We start from the raw sequence: 14,727 nt of genomic DNA on the forward strand, positions 1-14,727 counted from the left end.
CCCTGAAACCCCCCCTCACAGAGCACGGGGGCACCCGAGGGTGCATTGGGGTGAGCTGCAGCCCCGACCCAGCACCCAGGTACCCCCAGTTCCTCCCCGCTGCCATCTTTCTGCCTATGTCCTGCCTTTGTAGGGGAAAACCGGCCCCAACGGCCTTTCAGAGCAGCCGCAACCCCGCAAAGCTGAAACCGTGCTGTGACCACCATCGGTCCCCTGCGCAGAAAGTAGGGGTTGGCGAGAAGCGAGCACCATGTCTGGTTTGGCTCTGATTTCCATCATCGTTTCACTTTTCCAGGTCCAAGAGAAGAGAAAGCCAAGGCTGAGGAAGATGTTCCCCCAAGACCTGGGCTGGGGACAGGGGGGAAAGCAGCAAGGGGTGCGTGCCAGCACCCCAACCCAAGTCAACCCAGCCCAAAGCCTCGTCAACTCTTCCATGTCTCAAATCCATCAGAAATCTCCCCTGGCAGTAGACACAACTCTCTCCTGCTCTGCATTCCAGCAAGTGCAACCAGATGCTACCTGCAAACCACCATTTCTCACATGGAGGACGAGCAGACCCAGCTCCCCTGCCCAGGCTGGACGCTGCTCTCGCTCCCAGCCCTCTAGTTATACCCTCTGCACCGAGGTTGTGCTCCCTGTCACATTGAACCCATGCTCCCTGTGTCCACCCTCTGCTTCTGGCCACGGGCTGCTCCATGGCTCCTACACCAACATGTCCTCTCCTGCCCAGCCAGTCCTCAAGGCCAGCGTGGACGCCGCACCTCCTCACTTCCCTCCCTTCACCAGGAGGCTCATTCCTTCTCCTCCATCCTTCCCAGGTCTCTACAGCTCCACAGTTGAAGCTACAGCCACCGGCCCCAGGTCCTGCTGAGGATGCAGTCAGAAATGACCACTCCACGGTGTGAAACGTAAAGTACTTGGGTGGAAGGAGCAGAGGCCTCACCAGGGTGGCTTCAATAAGGTCCCACAAAGTTTTGGGCTGAAGGGGGTCCCACCAAACGCTGCCCTTTGGGACACCTGCCCAGCTCTTCTCCAATACGCCAACAAACGCTCAACCAGACGCTTCCCCAAGGCCGCGCTTGCTCGGGCGGTCACCGCGGGCAGAGCATCCTCCCGCACAGCCAGACCAACCGACCCTTCTCAGTGCCTTCCGGGGCCACCGCGCACATCACACTCACATGCCCCTCCGCACCACCAGCCTGGCACTCACCCTTCTCCTCCGACGGCTCTGCTGCTGGCGTTGCCAGGAGAAGAAAACAGCACAAGTAAACTTCAGACAACAGCACAAGTGAACTTCAGAACTCAGCTTGGCCACTGCAGTTAAAGACAATAAGAAGAGATTCTTTGAGTATATCAATAGAAAAAGGAAGACTAGGGAAAATGTAGGCCCACTGGCGAATGAGACAGGTGCCCTAGTGGTGGAAGACACAGAGAAGGCAGAGTTCCTGAATGCCGCCTTTTCTTCGGTCTTCACTGCTAAAGCTGTCCCTCATGAATCCCATACTCTGAAGGCAAAGGAGAAGGTCTGGAGAGAGGAAGATTTTCCCTCAGTTGAGGAGGACCGGGTCAGAGACCACTTGGCCAAGCTGGACATTCATAAGTCCATGGGCCTTGACGAGATGCACCCGCGAGTGCTGAGAGAGCTGGCAGATGTTATTGCTGGACCACTCTCCATCATCTTTGAAAGGTCATGGAGAACAGGAGAGGTGCCTGAGGACTGGAGGAAGGCTGACATCACTCCGATCTTCAAAAAAGGCAAGAAGGAGGACCCAGGGAAATACAGACCAGTTAGTCTCACCTCTGTCCCTGGGAAAGTAATGGAGCGACTCATCTCCAAACACGTTGAGGAACAGGAAGTTATTGGAAGTGGTCAACATGGATTTACCAAGGGTAAATCATGCTTGGCCAATCTGATAGCTTTCTATGATGTTATAACTGGTTGGCTGGATGAGGGGAGAGTCGTAGATATCACCTACCTTGACTTTAGCAAGGCTTTTGACACTGTCTCCCACAACATCCTCATTAGGAAGCTGAGGAAGTATGGGCTAGATGAGGTGACAGCGAGGTGGATCGAGAGTTGGCTGCGGGACAGAACTCAGAGGGTTGTGATCAGCGGCACAGAGTCTAGTTGGAGGCCTGTAACCAGTGGTGTCCCCCAGGGGTCAATACTGGGTCCAATTTTGTTTAATATATTCATTAATGACCTGGATGAGGGGACAGAGTGTATCCTCAGCAAGTTTGCTGATGATACCAAACTGGGTGGGGTGGCTGACACCCCAGAGGGCCGTGCTGCCATCCAGCGTGACCTGGACAGGCTGGAGAGCTGGGCAGAGAAGAACCTAATGAGGTTCAACAAAAGCAAGTGCAAGGTCCTGCACCTGGGGAGGAAGAATGTAAAGCACCAGTATCGGTTAGGGGCGGACCTGCTGGGAAGTAGCTCTGAGGAGAAGGATCTGGGGGTCATGGTAGACAGTAAATTATCCATGGCCCAGCAATGTGCCCTTGTTGCCAAAAAGGCCAATGGAATCCTGGGCTGCATAGGGAAGAGTGTGGCCAGTAGGTCGAGGGAGGTCATTCTCCCCTTCTACTCTGCACTGGTGAGGCCACAACTGCAATACTTTGTCCAGTTTTGGGCTCCCCAGCTCAAGAGGGACAGGGAACTGCTGGAGCGAGTCCAGCGAAGGGCAACTAAGATGATGAAGGGATTGGAGCATCTCCCGTATGAGGAAAGGCTGAGAGCGCTGGGACTCTTTAGCCTGGAGAAGAGAAGGCTGAGGGGAGACCTTATTATGGCATATGAGTATCTAAAGGGTGGGTTGAAGGAGGATGGAGCCAGGCTCTTTTCAATGGTTCCCAGTGACAGGACGAGGGGCAATGGGCACAAGTTAGAACACAGGAAGTTCCGTTCAAATACACGGAAACACTTCTTTACGGTGAGGGTGACAGAGCACTGGCCCAGGCTGCCCAGGGAGGTTGTGGAGTCCCCTTCCCTGGAGATTTTCAAGACCCACCTGGATGCAGTCCTGAGTCATGTGCTCTGGGCAATCCTGCTTTAGCAGGGGAGTTGGTCTCTAGAGGTCCCTTCCAACTCTTAAAACTCCGTGATTCTGTGATTCCATAGCGGAAATTGCTAAAATAACATTAACTGCACGAGAGTCCAGGAGATCGGGCATCTCAGACTGAGTTCGTGGTTAAGGAAAGTTCAGAGTTACGAGATTGCCCTGATCCAACAAAATCTAACGCAGATGCTTCAAAACTTAAGCGACAGCCTCACTCTGATTTGCCAGGATGTTATGAATCACCTACGAAGAAGTCTAATACTGCAAGTTTCACAGGGGAAGGTACTATTTTAGCAGACTTTAATGAAGATGTCCCTTTTTGATATGTTCCAGTTGAAAAATGGAGGCAAATAATGCAAAAGGCACTGGACAGTGGAGATACAGCATGTGGAAATGCAATAGCGTGTCCCGTCTTACGACGAACGGATCAGCCTAATGAGCACTCACCTTTTCCTTATGAAGTAATTAAAGACTTGAGACAAACTCTTATGCAAAATGGGTTAAGTGCACCACATACTCAAAGTTTGCTACAAGGAATATTTGGGGGGAATGAGTTAACACCCTATGATATTTGGCAAATTACACGTTTAATACTTACTCCTACGCAAATGGTATTATTTGAGTCAATGTGGAAATCTGCTTGCCAAGTGGCAGCCCTTGCAAGCAGCAAATGCTGCTGCGAAAGAGTCTTTGTTAACGCAGCTTGTTGTGGGAAATGCTAATTATGAATGTCAGTGTATTTTGCGTTCGTTACAAAATCCAACGATAGTCCAAATGATTGAGGCACGTCAAAGAATGGGTTCTAACTCTCATAACATGCAGATGTTGGCGACAACTTTTGCTGCAGCGGTGAAAGTACGAGGAAGTTGGTTTTTGTGTGGGCCGGCTATAGCCCAGCGGTTGCTTTGGTCTTTCACAAGTGTGTCGCGTGAATCTGTCAGATCATTCAGAATCTGTGCGTAAAAACATTCAAATGTTAAAGGAGGGGGTCAGAAAGTTGCAAGTAGACAATGAATGGAATTGGTTGAACGATTTGTTATCTGGTTGGGGAATTACAGGATGGATAGCTGCAATTATTAAGACAGGATTAATGATATTGATCATAATTTTTTTTATAGCATTAATTGTTCCATGTTTATACTCTTGTGTGCAAAGGGCCCTGCAGAAGATGATAAACTCGGCGTTTTTAATTGAAAAACAAAAAAGGGGGAGATGTGGGGACTGAGGCAAAAGAAGGGTTAAGTGGGGTAGAACTAATAGGGAGGAATAAGCAGCTGCAGCACTGTTCTGGCAGACCACGAAGTTGTGTGAAGCCCCTCCCGAGATAAGGAGGTGCTGCTCACAGGGAAGAGAGATTCCCTTTTCGGTGGGAACGTGATCTTTTGGAGTACGCGATGGTGTAAACAAGCAAAGTAGGCAATTACTGCCGTGGTAGAAAAGTATGTAAAGAGCACGCTTGCTTAATACAGCGGATGTCGGTTTCGATCCTGCATATCGCAGTCCGCGCGTTCCCACCGCCACACGCCCCCTCCCCCGCGGGCCGCCCCCCGGCCCCGGCAGCGCCCCGCTCCGCCCGCCCGCCCCCGCCCTGGGCAGGAGCTCCCCGAGCCCGCGCCGCCCCGCCGGAGCGCAGCGGGACGAGCAGCTGCAGCGCCCGGTGCCGCGGGGCCGGTTCCTGCGCGCCGTCACCCGCGGCGGGAGGAGCCGCACCGCGCCCGCGGGCACCGGCGGGGCTCGGCTCCGCTCGGATGGGGTCGGCGGGGGTCGGATCTGTTCGGCCCATCCATCCCCCAGTGGTGGGAGGGGAGAAGGGAACCCCCCCGTCTTTGCCAGCGCCGCCTCCTCCCCACAGTGTCCCCCAGAGAAGGCTCTGAACTCGGGACGATGCCAACGCGGGGGGGGGAGTGCAGTCTCTGCCCTCCGGCACCCACTCCGAGGGGATCTTCCGCTCTCTGACCATCTCCTGCTCCCGCTGCGGGGAGTTCCTGCTCTGGATGGATCCAGCCGGTTATGGAGGTATCGAGGGAAGTTGGACTCTCGCGTCCGCTACGGGGAGGTCAGAGCTGGGAAGCGCTCCGTACCCCGGCAGCAGCGGGGGGGGTCGAGCTGAGCAGGGAGGTGTTGGCCGGGCAGGAGGAACTGCTGCGCTGTCCCTGTCTCCCTCCAGAAGGACAGCGGCAAGAGAGGCGTGTGGGAGGAGGAGGTGGCGGGGGCAGAAGAGGAGGGGGAAGGGGAGCCGAACGCGGAGGAGCTGCGGGAGAAGAGCTGGACCATGGGGCTGTCCTGCCCCCCGCTGCCGGGCACGGGGGTCTGGGGGCACCGAGGGCTGGAGCTGTGCTCCGCAGGGCTGTGCTGGCCCCCAGGTGCGGTTTTAATGTTGAATTTCTGTAAAGAACTGGCTTGTAGAAGGCATGTGTAGATTTGGGGAGGGGGGAAGCAGGAGCTGTGGCCGTGGGGGGGTGCATGCAGCTGAGGGGGTGGAGCTGTGACCTTGCTGGGCAGGAAGGACCACGGACCTGTCCGTGTCTGATCCCTGCAGCCCCCCCGGCTGTCCCCCTGCAGCTCTAGGGGAAGGGGCTGCCAGCGTCGGACAGGCGGCTCCTGCTCCTGCCCCCCTCCGGGGGAAAAGGGTCCCCGGGGCTGCGGGCAGAGCCCCTCCTGTGCTCCCCGGGGGCTCTCGGGACAACGCCAAGGTGCCGTCAGGGGCGACCTCCTCTTGCAGTAGCAGCGGGGGGGGCAGTGCCGCCCGAACCAAGGTGCCTGCCTGTGTCAGGTTCTGCAGGCAGCCTGTGGGCAGGGACGGTGCCCGGAGGGGGCTGGGGGGACCCCGCGCTCTTCCCACATGCCTGCAGCAGGGCAAGCAGCCCCAGGACCCTCCAGCTCCCCACGAGCGCTGGGGGATGTGCCTGTCCCCACCATGGCCCCGCTGGGGGGAAACAACATCCAGAGAGACATTGCAACATGGCAAAATGCATAGCAAGAGTCGTAGCTAAGAGGTTCCTGAATGGTGACCCTGGGGCAGCTCTACCTTGGAAGTGGCAGAAAGCAGAGCCATCTGGAGCCATAGAGCAGCGGCTTTGGCAACCAGATAAGGACAGTTGACCAAAACAATACAGTGATTAAAAAGGAGTCAACGACTCCCAGAGGATTCTGAAGGACTATCCGAGAGACTATAATGCGCATACCGGGGTGGGTAGTAGCCTATGGTAATGAGTTCCCGGAAAAGTAACGAACATGTTAATCATTTCCCCAAAACCTTGTGAATGTGTATATATGGCATGTCTGTAAGCTGTATAACTAACCCTTTACGGTGTGCAAGTTTGGAGGAGCGATCCCCCTTGCACCCAGCGCTGCAATAGACATAGCTGCTTTATAACTCTGCGTGAGTTGTGGAGTTTGTTTCCGCACGTCAGCACTGCAGGGCTCAAGGATGGGGACACCCCCCCCCCCTCCCCCGTCCCCTCCCTTCTGCCCGCAGGGAGCAGCCCCAGGCAGGGATGCTGAGCACGGGGGTTTCTTGACAGGCCTGGGGCTGGCAGCGGTGACACTTGGCTGTAGGACATGTCCCACCCAGGCAGGGGTGCAACTCCTTCTGGGGGCAGCATGTCACTGAGAGCTGGGGGGGACTTGGATGGTCTCGGGCAGAGCGAGTGTTACCCCAGCCTGCCACCATGGCCCTTTGCGGCTCCGGCGGTACCCGGGCAGGGACGGGATGGGCTGGCCTGAGGCTGGAGCACCCGAGGGTGATGCCCCCCCCACCACAGAGCATCCTCAGACCAATGGGTGCTGTGGAGATGGTGGGGCAGGGCTGGATAAAGGATGTGGGGCAGCGGGGCCAGGGCAGGGCCAGGGCCATCACCTGTAGCTGTAGCCAAGGGGAAGCCGAAGTCCTTTTGGGGTGAAGGTGGTGGAAGGAGTAGCAAGGGCGGCACTCGCTGTCGGACAGGTCCAGGTTGCAGTTCCAGCCGATGGTCACACTGATCATCCAGTCCTGCAGCAGGGACCAGCAGACCTCGCACAGTGCCAGCACGCTGCGGGCACAGCATCCCAACGGGCACGGCACCACCATGGTCACAGCATCTCCAGGGGCACGGCATCCCCATGGGTACAGCACCTATGTCCCTGCAGACGTAGAATCTCCACAGACATGGCAATCCCCCAGGCACAGCACCCCAGTGGGCATGGGAACCCCCACGGGCATGGCATCCCTGCGGGCACAGCATGTCCACGGCTATGGCATCCCTGGGGGCATGGCAGCATCCCCCCAACCCACACTGCTGTCGCCCGGCCACGAGCACAGCCCCATCCTCGCCCTCCCCAGCAGGACGGGGCTGGGTTGCCACAGGCGTTGGGCCACAGGCCCTTGCCAGGGACGCCGTTGGCACTGCCTGCTGGCCCAAGAGTGCCCGGGAAGGGGCTTCCCAGAGGAGCTGGCCGGGCAGCAAGGAGCAGGTCCCAAAGGACGGGAAGACGCTGGGGACGGGCAGGGGGGCAGAGAGCGGGGGAAGGATGGAACAGCGTCGAGTGCCTCTCCTGGGGGGGACTTGTCTGCTCCCGCAGGTGCAGAGGGCAGGGAGGGCCCTGCGGGGACGCTGCGCTGCTCGGCCACCCGCCCCCCATCCCCGGCAGAGGCGGGAGGGAGTCCCGGGGAGGCGGCACTGCCTCGCTCCGGCCGCGCCTGCCGCCTGCTCCCCCCGCCCGGCTCGGCCCGGCTCTGCCCGCACGGCTGGCTGGATCGGCTCGGCTGGGCTCGGCTCGAGTGGGCTGCGACCCTGCGGGCCCGGGCCGGGCCGTGCGGCGGGAGCCCCGGCGGAGCGGCGGGGCAGGTGTGGGCGCGGAGGGGGCCGGGGGTCCCGGTGGGTGCGTGCGGGGGCTGCGGGCAGGGGGCGTGTGGGCCTCGCTCCGCGGAGGCTGCGGAGGCCGCGGCGGGGCCCGAGGGCAGAAGCGCGGGGCCGGCGGGCCCGTGAGCGGGTCCCCGCGGGAGCGGGCAGCGGCGCAGCCGTCGGGCGTCCCTCGGGCGCGGCCCCGCCCCTGCCCGCTGCTGCCGGGGGTCTGGCGGGGCGGCCGTCGGCGGGCAGCGGGGGTGCGGAGAGGGGCCGGGCTGCGGCCGCTGGCTGCGCTCCCCCCGGTGCCGGCGGGGACGGGGACGGGGACGGGGACGGGCCCGGGGAGAGGCGGGCTGGCGGCGGGGCAGAGGCTGCGGGGCTCTCCCGGGGCACAGGGTCGGGCCCGGGCCGGTGGAGACGCTCTCGGGCTGCGGCCGGGACAGACGAGGCCCAGCCGGCGGCTCTGGCAGAGGAGACGGAGGCTCCGCTTCGATTGCCCGCTCCGTCCTGAGGCAGCATGGCGCCTGCAGCCTGTGCAAGCAGGCCGTGCCCGGCCCAGGGCAGAAGACCCCCGGGGGGCTCGTGCAGGGAGGTCCCGGAGGTGCCCCTGCCAAGCTGGCACAGGGAGGAGAGGCGGAGGGATGGAGGGCACCGCTGGACTCCCGCTCCTGCCAGGACAGGGAACCGCTGGCCACAACTGGCCCCGAGGAGGCCTGGCAAGGGGCCGTGCTCGGGGCTGCAGAGGAAGGTGAAAAACGCCCGGGGGCCCGTGCCAGTGTGCCCCGGGGAAAAAATTCCTTCCTGACCCCAAAAGTGGCGATGGGCTGTTCCCTGAGGACTCGAGCAAGACCTTTTGCGAGGCCTCCAGGGCAGCGGTGGCTCCAGGGGACACCAGCACTGCCCAACCCCTCCTCTGCTTCCACTGGGGGCACCTCAGGGCCGTCCCAGCATGTAAAACTGACATGGTTTTCTCTACCCAAACACTCTTTTTCTATGAAAATGTATCCTACAGGGTCCACACAAAACTCCTCCCAGGCAACTCCTGCAGGCTCTTGATCACAGCTTTAGGGACGTGAGATCCCAGGAAGCAACCCCAGACTCGTCCAGGGAAGATACCCGAGATGATTTTTCTCCTTGGACAATACTCCATCCTCTGGGATGCACCCGAGACTTATCCCAGCTATGTCCCAGGTATGGCCCTGAGTCTTTTTTTCCAGTGTTTTGGTGACCTGTGATCCCGGGTAGCAACCCCAGACTCCTACAGGGAAGATACCCGAGATGATTTTTCTCTCTTGACAGTGGTCCATCCTGCGGGATCTACCCAGAAGTCCTCCCAGGCATCTCCCGCAGAGTTTTCTCCAATGCTTTAGGGCCCTGTGATCCTGGGTACCAACCCCAGACTCCTCCAGGGAAGATACCCAAGAGGATTTTTCTCCTTGGACAATGCTCCATCCTCTGGGATTCACCGGAGACTCCTCGCAGGTATGTCCCTGATTCTTTTTTCCGGTGGTTTGAGGCCCTGTGATCCCGGGTAGCAACCCCAGACTCCTCCAGGGAAGATACCCGAGATGATTTTTCTCCTTGGACTATTGTCCATCCTTCGGGATGCACCCGGGACTCCTCCCAGCTCTGTTTCTGAGTGTTTTCTTCCTGGGGTTTAGGGCCCTGTAATCCCAGGTAGCAACCCCAGACTCCTCCAGGGAAGATACCCAAGATGATTTTTCTCCTTTGACAATGCTCCATCCTGCGGGATGCACCCGAGACTCCTCGCAGGTATGACACCGAGTCTTATTTCCGGTGATTTAGGGCCCTGTGATCCCGGGTAGCAACCCCAGACTCCTCCAGGGAAGATACCCAACATGAATTTTCTCCTTGGGCAATGCTCCATCCTCTGGAATTCACCGGAGTTTCCTCACAGGTATGTCCCTGAGACATTTTTCCGGTGGTTTAGGGTCCTGTCATCTGAGGTAGCAACCCCAGACTCCTCCACGGAAGATACCCGAGATGATTTTTCTCTCTTGACAGTGGTCCATCCTGCGGCATCTACCCAGAACTCCTCCCAGGCATCTCCCGCAGAGTTTTCTCCAAAGCTTTAGGGCCCTGTGATCCCGGGTAACAACCCCAGACTCCTCCAGGGAAGATACCCGAGATGATTTTTCTCCTTGGGCAATGCTCCATCCTCTGGAATTCACGGGAGGTTCCTCACAGGTATGTCCCTCAGTCTTTTTTCTGGTGGTTTAGGGTCCTGTCATCTCAGGTAGCAACCCCAGACTCCTCCAGGGAAGATACCCGAGATGATTTTCCTCCTTGGACAGTGCTCCATCCTCTGGGATGCACCTGAGATTCCTCCCAGTCGCCTCCCGCAGATATTTTTCCTGTGGTTTGGGGCCCTATAATCCTGGATAGCAAGACCAGACTTCTCCAGGGAAGATATCTGAGATGATTTTTCTCCTTGGACAATTCTCCATCCTGCTGGATGCACCCGAGACTCCTCGCATCTCTGTTTCTGAGTGTTTTCTTCTTGTGGTTTAGGGTCCTGTGATCCCAGGTAGCAACCCCGGACTCCTCCAGCGAAGATACCCCAGATGATTTTTCTCCTTTGACAATGCTCCATCCTGCGGGATGCACCCGAGACTCCTCGCAGGTATGTCACCGAGTCTTATTTCTGGTGATGTAGGGTCCTGTCATCTCGGGTAGCAACCCCAGACTCCTCCAGGGAAGATACCCGACATGAATTTTCTCTTTAGAATCTGCTCCATCCTCTGGGATGTACCCCTGACTCCTCCCAGGTGTCTCCCGCAGACTTTTCTCTAGTGGTTTAGGTATCTGAAATCCCAGGTAGCAACCCCAGACTCCTCCAGGGAAGATACCCGAGATGATTTTTCTCCTTGGGCAATGCTCCATCCTCTGGGATGCACCTGAGATTTCTCCCAGGCATCTCCCGCAGATATTTTTCCTGTGGTTTGGCGCACTGTAATTCTGGGTAGCAACCCCAGACTCCTCCAGGGAAGATACCAGAGATGATTTTTCTCCTTGGGCAATGCTCCATCCTCTGGGATGCACCAGAGATTCTTCCCAGTCGTCTCCCGCAGATATTTTTCCTGTGGTTTGGGGCCCTGTAATCCTGGGTAGCAAGCCCAGACTCCTCCAGGGAAGATACCCGAGGTGATTTTTCTCCTTGGACAATGCTGCATCGTCTGGGATTCACCGGAGACTCCTTGCAGGTATGTCCCTGATTCTTTTTTCCGGTGGTTTAGTGTCCTGTCATCCCGGGTAGCAACCCCAGACTCCTCCAGGGAAGATACCCGAGATGATTTTTCTCTTTAGAATATGCTCCATCCTCTGGGATGTACCCCTGACTCCTCCCAGGTGTCTCCCGCAGACTTTTCTCTAGTGGTTTAGGTATCTGAAATCCCAGGTAGCAACCCCAGACTCCTCCAGGGAAGATACCCGAGATGATTTTTCTCCTTGGGCAATGCTCCATCCTCTGGGATGCACCTGAGATTTCTCCCAGGCATCTCCCGCAGACATTTTTCCTGTAGTTTGGGGCCCTGTAATCCTGGGCAGCAAGCCCAGACTCCTCCAGGGAAGATACCCGAGATGATTTTTCTCCTTGGGCAATGCTCCATCCTCTGGGATTCACCGGAGACTCCTCGCAGGTATGTCCCTGAATCTTTTTTCCGGTGGTTTAGGGTCCTGTGTTCCCGGGTAGCAACCCCAAGATGATTTTTCTCCTTGGATAATTCTCCATCCTCTGGGATGCATCCGAGACTTATCGCAGCTATGTCCCTGAGACATTTTTCCGGTGGTTTAGGGTCCTGTCATCCCGGGTAGCAACCCCACACTCCTCCAGGGAAGATACCCGAGATGATTTTTCTCTTTAGAAAATGCTCCATCCTCTGGGATGCATCTGAGACTTATCACAGCTATGTCCCTGAGTCTTATTTCCGGTGGTTTAGGGTCCTGTCATCCCAGGTAGCAACCCCAGACTCCTCCAGGGAATATACCCAAGATGATTTTTATCCTTGGGCAATTCTCCATCCTGCGGGATGCACCTGAGACTCCTCCCAGCTCTGTTTCTGAGTGTTTTCTTCCTGGAGTTTAGGGCCCTGTGATCCCAGGTAGCAACCCCAGACTCCTCCAGGAAAGATACCCAAGATGATTTTTCTCCTTGGACAATGCTCCATCCTGCGGGATGCACCCGAGACTGTTCGCAGGTATGTCACCGAGTCTTATTTCCAGTGGTTTAGGGTCCTGTGATCCCGGGTAGCAACCCCAGACTCCTCCACGGAAGGTACCCAAGATGATTTTTCTCCTTGGATAATGCTCCATCGTCTGGGATGCATCCGAGACTTATCGCAGCTATGTCCCTGAGACATTTTTCCGGTGGTTTAGATACCTGTCATCCCAGGTAGCAACCCCAGACTCCTACAGGGAAGATACCCGAGATGATATTTCTCTCTTGACTGTGGTCCATCCTGCGGGATCTACCCAGACCTCCTCCCAGGCATCTCCCGCAGAGTTTTCTCCAATGCTTTAGGGCCCTGTGATCCCGGGTAGCAACCCCAGACTCCTCCAGGGAAGATACCCGAGATGATTTTTCTCCTTGGACTATTGTCCATCCTTCGGGATGCACCCGAGACTCCTCCCAGCTCTGTTTCTGAGTGTTTTCTTCCTGGGTTTTAGGGCCCTGTGATCCCAGGTAGCAACCCCAGACTCCTCCAGGGAAGATACCCGAGATGATTTTTCTCCTTGGGCAATGCTCCATCCTCTGGGATTCACCGGAGATTCCTCACAGGTATGTCCCTCAGTCTTTTTTCTGGTGGTTTAGGGCCCTGTGATCCCAGGTGGCAACCCCAGACTCCTCCAGGGAAGATACCCGAGATGATTTTTCTCCTTGGGCAATGCTCCATCCTCTGGGATGCACCAGAGATTCTTCCCAGTCGTCTCCCGCTGATATTTTTCCTGTGGTTTGGGGACCTGTAATCCTGGTTAGCAACCCCAGACTCCTCCAGGGAAGATACCCGAGGTGATTTTTCTCCTTGGACAATGCTGCATCGTCTGGGATTCACCGGAGACTCCTTGCAGGTATGTCCCTGAGTCTTTTTTCCGGTGGTTTAGGGTCCTGTCATCCCGGGTAGCAACCCCAGACTCCTCCAGGGAAGATACCCAAGATGATATTTCTCTCTTGACAGTGGTCCATCCTGCCGGATCTACCCAGAACTCTTCCCAGGCGTGTCCCGCAGAGGTTTCTCCAATGCTTTAGGGCCCTGTGATCCCGGGTAGCAACCCCAGACTCCTCCAGGGAAGATACCCGAGATGATTTTTCTCTTTAGAATCTGCTCCATCCTCTGGGATGTACCCCTGACTCCTCCCAGGTGTCTCCCGCAGACTTTTCTCTAGTGGTTTAGGTATCTGAAATCCCAGGTAGCAACCCCAGACTCCTCCAGGGAAGATACCCGAGATGATTTTTCTCCTTGGGCAATGCTCCATCCTCTGGGATGCATCCGAGACATATCGCAGCTATGTCCCTGAGACATTTTTCTGGTGGTTTAGGGTCCTGTCATCTCGTGTAGCAACCCCAGACTCCTCCAGGGAAGACACCCGAGATGATTTTTCTCTCTTGACCAGTGGTCCATCCTGCGGGATCTACCCAGAACTCCTCCCAGGCATGTCCCGCAGAGTTTTCTCCAATGCTTTAGGGCCCTGTGATCCCAGGTGGCAACCCCAGACTCCTCCAGCGAAGATACCCGAGATGATTTTTCTCCTTGGACAATGCTGCATCGTCTGGGATTCACCGGAGACTCCTTGCAGGTATGTCCCTGAGTCTTTTTTCCGGTGGTTTAGTGTCCTGTCATCCCGGGTAGCAACCCCAGACTCCTCCAGGGAATATACCCAAGATGATTTTTATCCTTGGGCAATTCTCCAACCTCTGGGATACATCCAAGATTCTTCCCAGTCGTCTCCCGCAGACATTTTTCCTGTGGTTTTGGGTACTATAATCCTGGATAGCAAGCCCAGACTCCTCCAGCGAAGATAGCCAAGATGATTTTTCTCCTTGGACAATTCTCCATCCTGCGAGATGCACCCGAGACTCCTCCCACATCTGTTTCTGAGTGTTTTCTTCCTGGGTTTTAGGGCCCTGTGATCCCGGGTAGCAACCCCAGACTCCTCCATGGAACATACCCGAGATGATTTTTCTCTTTAGAATCTGCTCCATCCTCTGGGATGTACCCCTGACTCCTCCCAGGTGTCTCCCGCAGACTTTTCTCTAGTGGTTTAGGTATCTGAAATCCCAGGTAGCAACCCCAGACTCCTCCAGGGAAGATACCCAAGATGATTTTTCTCCTTGGGCAATGCTCCATCCTCTGGGATGCACCTGAGATTTCTCCCAGGCATCTCCCGCAGATATTTTTCCTGTGGTTTGGCGCACTGTAATCCTGGGTAGCAAACCCAGACTCCTCCAGGGAAGATACCCGAGATGATTTTTCTCCTTGGGCAATGTTCCATCCTCTGGAATTCACCGGAGGTTCCTCACAGGTATGTCCCTCAGTCTTTTTTCCGGTGGTTTAGTGTCCTGTCATCCCAGGTAGCAACCCCAGACTGCTCCAGGGAAGATACCCAAGATGATATTTCTCTCTTGACAGTGGTCCATCCTGCCGGATCTACCCAGAACACTTCCCAGGCGTCTCCCGCAGAGGTTTCTCCAATGCTTTAGGGCCCTGTGATCCCGGGTAGCAACCCCAGACTCCTCCAGGGAAGATACCCGAGATGAATTTTCTCCTTAGAAAATGTTCCATCCTCTGGGATGCATCTGAGATTCTTCCCAGGCATCTCCCGCA

General features: G+C 56.6%; 1 protein-coding gene across 1 annotated transcript in view; it reads left to right on the forward strand.

Annotated features, from left to right (window-relative positions):
• Positions 1-250: 250 nt before the first annotated feature.
• Positions 251-14,727, forward strand: part of LOC309685554 (inositol 1,4,5-trisphosphate receptor-interacting protein-like 1) — a gene marked incomplete at both ends in the record, with an annotated part of 54,154 nt that continues 39,677 nt past the window's right edge. Inside the window, one exon of the mRNA XM_082501300.1 lies at positions 251-257. Coding sequence (XP_082357426.1) covers positions 251-257 — 7 coding nt within the window. The remainder of the gene's footprint in view (positions 258-14,727) is intronic.

This window comes from Vanellus vanellus (genome assembly GCF_965231255.1).
Source record: "Vanellus vanellus genome assembly, contig: HAP1_SCAFFOLD_47, whole genome shotgun sequence".
Taxonomy (NCBI): Eukaryota; Metazoa; Chordata; class Aves; order Charadriiformes; family Charadriidae; genus Vanellus; species Vanellus vanellus.